The sequence below is a fragment of the Neolamprologus brichardi genome, chromosome 3 (assembly GCF_056152115.1).
Source record: "Neolamprologus brichardi isolate AB-2024 chromosome 3, ASM5615211v1, whole genome shotgun sequence".
Classification (NCBI taxonomy): Eukaryota; Metazoa; Chordata; class Actinopteri; order Cichliformes; family Cichlidae; genus Neolamprologus; species Neolamprologus brichardi.
Window position 1 is genome coordinate 15,917,751 of NC_142106.1, and position 5,573 is coordinate 15,923,323.

At 38.7% G+C, this 5,573-nt stretch overlaps 1 protein-coding gene across 1 annotated transcript; it reads right to left on the bottom strand.

Annotated features, from left to right (window-relative positions):
• Positions 1-1,321: 1,321 nt before the first annotated feature.
• On the bottom strand, positions 1,322-2,206 carry LOC148103624 (uncharacterized). Its single transcript, XM_087839161.1, has one exon. The coding sequence runs from the start codon at positions 2,204-2,206 to the stop codon at positions 1,322-1,324; it is 885 nt and encodes a 294-aa protein (XP_087695287.1).
• Positions 2,207-5,573: the final 3,367 nt, after the last annotated feature.

The window sequence follows — 5,573 nt, forward strand, 5'->3', positions numbered from 1 at the left end:
TTGATTTGTCCTCATCTCAATGTATGACGAATTATGATGGCTGTTTGGTAGCCGTTTGCATACAATGCATACTCTCCCTCTCTTCATGTGTGTGTGTGTGTGTGTGTTTCTCTGGTGAATTTCGACAACAGTTTTATGTTAATGTACAATCCTTAATATGTTTTATGTTTTATGTGTATGTGTGTGTGTGTGGGGGGGGGGGCAGGCTAGGACCACCACTGGCCTCAAGAATAGAAAGCCTAGATTATTTAAATAAGACCCAGCACAGTTCTGGAAAAACATTCTTTGGACGAATGAAACCAAGATCAATGGCGAAAAAAAGGTATGAAGAAGGTGATCCAAAGCATACCTTTACATCGGTTTTAAAACACGGTGGAGGCAGTGTCATTGCTTAGGCGTACATGGCTGTCATTGGTGTTGGGACACTAGTGTTTAATGATGATGTGACATTGGACAAAATGAGCCAAATTAATTCTGATGTGTTCAGAGACAATGTAGTCACACTGACTGGGCGGTGTTTCATAAAAAAGATGGACAATGCATCACGGTACTGGGTCTGCGACCCAGTGTTTTGCGTATTTTAGTTTTATTCTTAGAATATTGTATGTTCTTAGTGTTTCCTGCTTTATTTTGAAAGAGTTTGGTGCATCTTTGTCATTGTATTTAGGTTCACTTTCCCTATGACGCCATTAGGTTCATTTGTGTCAGCTGTTTCCTCGTGTGTTTCCACTTCCCCTGATTACCCCTTGTGTGTATTTAGTCTGTGTGTTTTTGCTCACTCATTGTGAGGTTGTCTGTTATGCCAAACCATAGTCTCGTCATAGCTTTCATAGTTTTGTCAGAGTTTCATAGTTGTCATAGCCTATTCTCAGTTTAGTAGTGGTTTCTGATTTTACCTTAATGTTAATGTTGTTGTTTTTCATCAGCCCAAATAAAGGCTCGCTTTTGGTTTAAGTTGAGTTCTGTCTCCTACAGTATCTGCTCTTGAGTCCTTTGCAAAATACTGGCGCACCCCGCTGTGACACAATGATCCAAAAGATGAAGCCAAAGCAACCCAGGAGTTTATTAAAGGCAAAGAAGTGGAATATTCTTGAATGGTTTTGGCTCTTATGCATGTCAAAAAAATTATGCTCAACTCTTTATGTCATCTATCTGAAGTTAATATTGTAATGTAATATCATAGTACACAACAATGATAATTAGCAACATAAACTATCTCTGAGGAGATACAGTACATTAAAAACACTAAAACATCAATGAGCCATAGAAACTTCAACAGTTACTTCACGGGTGCCTCTTATATCGTGATTTATTTATTTATTTATTTTTTGCTACAACATTCCAGTTTTCCTACTTTGTGCAGAAACAGCAGAGGAAGAACCAGGCGGCTGGGTACACTCAACCATAATGCTAATTCAGTCAAAACGCACGATTCTTTCAATGGAAAATATTGCAATACAAACAAAATAATCACCCCAGCAAATCTCAGCAGGAGCACTCCTGTTATCACCGTGATCATGCGGAAAGCCTTGAGCTTTGATTGGTCAAACTGTTCCTTGTGTTTGCCCACATCCCCTGGTCTTGGGCGACTCAGAACATGAAGAACAGAGAGGCAACAAAAAACAACAACAACCATGCAGACACCGAAGTAGGGCAGAAGTAGGATATTTAAATATTGAGTCCCAAGCAAGAAATGTATCCCAAACCATGCAACACACTGCAGCCAATTACAAACAGCACAGATGTTTCTAATCCTGACACCATGTGATTCTCGTAGATGCATATAGGTGATGGGGTGAACAACAGCCAGGTAGCGCTCCAGACAGGTCAGGACATGAAACAAAGTCTCTACAGGAAAAAGGATGACAAACATATACATTCCAACAGTGATCATTATTATGTTATTGGTGTAACCACCCACGGTATAGAAGACCGATCCAAAAGCTCCAAAACTCTCCACCAACATCATGTTGTAGGTGAAGAAGTTGGAGTTGGTCATTGTTGTCCCTGCATGTGCAGATTTCTGACACCACTGTTGGAAGCCCATGTAGAGGATGAAGATGTAGAGTGGAAGGAAGAGGAGGATGGCCATGGAGGTGTGGATGGTGTAGAAAACTTTGTTGACTGTTGAATCATTGCATATTGACTCAAACGAGTTAACGGAGGAATTTAAGGATGAGAGAGAGGAGGAAGTGTTGATGAACATGACCTATGGAAGACAGCAAAAATAGTAAATAATGTCATGTTTTGTGAAAGCTAAAACATGCTGTAAGTTATTCGATACGGTTGCAGTGATGAAGTTTTTAACAGAGTCTCACAAAATATATTTGTGCTTCTGGAAGAAAAACTCTTGATAGATTTCTTTTAAGTCTATTAGCTCCTCCCCTTAACCTCTTAAGCCCCAAGCCTAACTGATCTCCTGCCTTTTACCCCCGTATCAGGGGGCGTTGGGGCTTAAGAGGTTAATGGTCGCCACAGTGGATAATCTGCCTCCATCTCATCCTATCACCAGTATCCTCCTCTGTTTTCCCAACCTTCTGTGTGCCCTGCATTACATCCATGAATCTTTTCTTTAGTCTTTCCCTTTTCCTTCTTCCTGACAGCTCCACATTCGACATTATCCATTACTCATCATCTGCAAATGTCCAGACCGTCTTAGCCTTGCCTCTCTAACTTTACCTCCAACCTTAACTGTCCCTCTGATATATTCTTTTCTAATCTTATCCATCCTTGTCACTCCCAACAAAAATCTCACCTCCAGCTCAGCTTCATGTCTTTTTGTTAGTTCCACCATCTCCACAACATGCATCATAGGAGATCTCACTATGATATTGTAAATCTTCCATTTCACTATTGCTAACATCCTTTTGTCACAACACCAATCTCCCCGGACACTTGTCTCCACCTACTCCACCCTGTCTGTACTCTCTTGTGCACTGTCCATTGCTGCGAATTCCAGGTATTTAGGTATTTGATTGATTGGTAATTTATTTCAAGCATGTAAACAATATACAGGTACATTTAGAAAAGAAAATAAGAGAGTGAAAAAAATACTATACAAAAAAATCAATACATTTCAATATAGCTACCGTTCTTATTAATTTACATGTTGAAAGGGAGTGGGAAGAAGGAAACACTTATTTAATCCCACCCCTTTGCCATAAATTATCAGTTAATATTTAGTCAGCTTCCTTACTGATATAATTTGTAATAAAAATAGTGAACAGATTTCTGATACACTATATACTATAATATCCCATCATAAAAATGTATTTATTTATTTATTTATTTAAATAGAGACATTCACTTAATTTCAATATTTTCCCTTTCTTTATAGTTCGAGAAGATCATATTTTTATAACTCTTTTTGAACTGTTTTATGTTTGGACATTGCTTTAATTCCATATTCAGACTGTTCCACATTTTCACCGCATGAAGAGAAACACAGAAGCCTTTTCTTGTAGTACGCACCTTCCCTGTTTTGAAGTTACAAAAACGCCTTAAATTATAACTTCCTTCTTTCAAAACAAATATACTCTGAATATTACCTGGCAGTTCTTTATTTTTTGCTTTGAATAGAATTTGTGCTGTTTGGAATTTCACTAGATCGTCAATTTTCAATATTTCAGTGCAAAAATAGTGAGTTTGTGTGTTCCTATAACCTGCATTGTGGATGATTCGAAGTGCTTTTTTTTTTTTTTGAAGAGTAAAAAGTGAATGTAATGTGGTTTTATAGTTATTGCCCCAGACCTCTGCACAATAGCTTAAGTATGGTGAAACCAGTGAACAGTATAGAATATGAAAGGATGTTCTGTCGAATACCTGCTTTGCCTTGTTTAGGACTGCAATGCTTTGTGATGCTTTGTAATGACTATATCTTACGTGAGCTGTCCAGTTAAGTTTTTCATCTATTACTACCCCCACAAATTTATTTTCACTGACTCTTTCAATATCGGCACCATTTATTTGAATCTTAGCATTTGTATTTAAACTACTATTTCCAAATAACATAAGTTTAGATTTATTCAGATTTATTCAGTCATATCCTCCAATAAATTCTGCAGATCATCACCAGAGCAAAAAATGTTTGTATCGTCAACAAAGAGAACCATTTTTAATACTTTGGACACTTTACAGATGTCGTTAATGTACAAGTTGAAGAATTTTGGACCTAATACTGACCCTTGGGGTACACCACAAGCAATGTCCATACATAAGGAGCAACCGCCATTTAATTTCACAAACTGCTTCCTGTCACCCAAATAACTCTGGACCCAATCTAAAGCTACCCATAGCTCTACACGGGTCACCAGAAATGTGGTAACTGTTTTTCAAAAGGTTAAATAGAATATTAGAATTAATATTAGATGCTATGAATACCTTAAAACAGTCAAACCTTAACTGTAGTCTACTTATTTCTTCTTAATAAATGAAGATGTGTCCGTTTCCTGTTTCTTCAAACTGTCATATACCGGTGTCCTGTCCAAATATATGTTGAAAAATGGGTGTGTGTGTGACAATTAATTAAAGCTAGGGGTTCTTTGCATGTCGCAAAACCATGACCTCTAATTCAAATGTGGTACGTGCCATCTTATCATTTAGTGGTTCCAGGTGCATCCAAGGTTACATCATCAAGAGCAATGCAAACTGCGGGATCAAGTGGTGTCTAGTAGATGGCCAGAGGTGTGTTCTCTGGAGTGACAAATTATGCTTTTCTATCTGGCAATCCAATAGACAAGTTTTCAGGAGTTGGGCTCATCCCTTAGCTCCAGTGAAGGGAACTCTTAATACTTGAGCATACAAAAACATGCCCAAATCTTTGTAGGAACAGTTTGGCCCCTTCTTGTTCCACCATGACTGTGGATGAGTGCACAAAACACAAAGCACAGTCCATAAAGACATGGAGGAGCAAGTTTGGTGTGGACAAACTTCACTGGCACAGTCCTGACCTCAACCTGTTACTACGCCTTTGGGATTAATTTGGTTAATTTTGACTGCAAGCAAGGCAATTGTCCAAATGACCTGACTCAAAAACACAATTCTGGAAGAATGGTTAAAAATATATATAGCTAAAATCAGACTCCCAAACCTTGTGAAAAGCCTTCCCAGAAGAATTGAAACTGTTATAGCTGCAATAGATGGATTGACATCTGTGGCAGGAATGAAGCATGATGCAACCACGATTCAGCATTAAGTGACATTTTACTTTATTCAACTCGGTTGCTGTTACAAACTCAATAGCTGCAGCTCCTCTGCTGCCAGCCGCAGACATCATCACCAACAACAACATGACAGGACCCAGTTCAGTCTTTTAACCCAGCAAGGCATGATTGCCGATGCCCTGCAGGTGCGTTCACGCTGCAGCCGCACCGCCGACCACACCCCGCCACAACCTCATATTAAACCTTATGAATTAAGAACAGTATTTAGCTCAAGTTCATGTTAAGCATGTGAAGGCAGGACAGTGAATACTGCTGGACATATAATGTTTTTTCTTTCATTGTGGTACTTATTTGCTAGCAATCATACATTTTTGCTCGTCCAATAAACCATCACCTAGACATCATCACATG

Excerpts from the sequence above, each read along its gene's own strand:
- LOC148103624 (XM_087839161.1), bottom strand. The coding sequence starts at position 2,206 with ATGTTCATCAACACTTCCTCCTCTCTCTCATCCTTAAATTCCTCCGTT.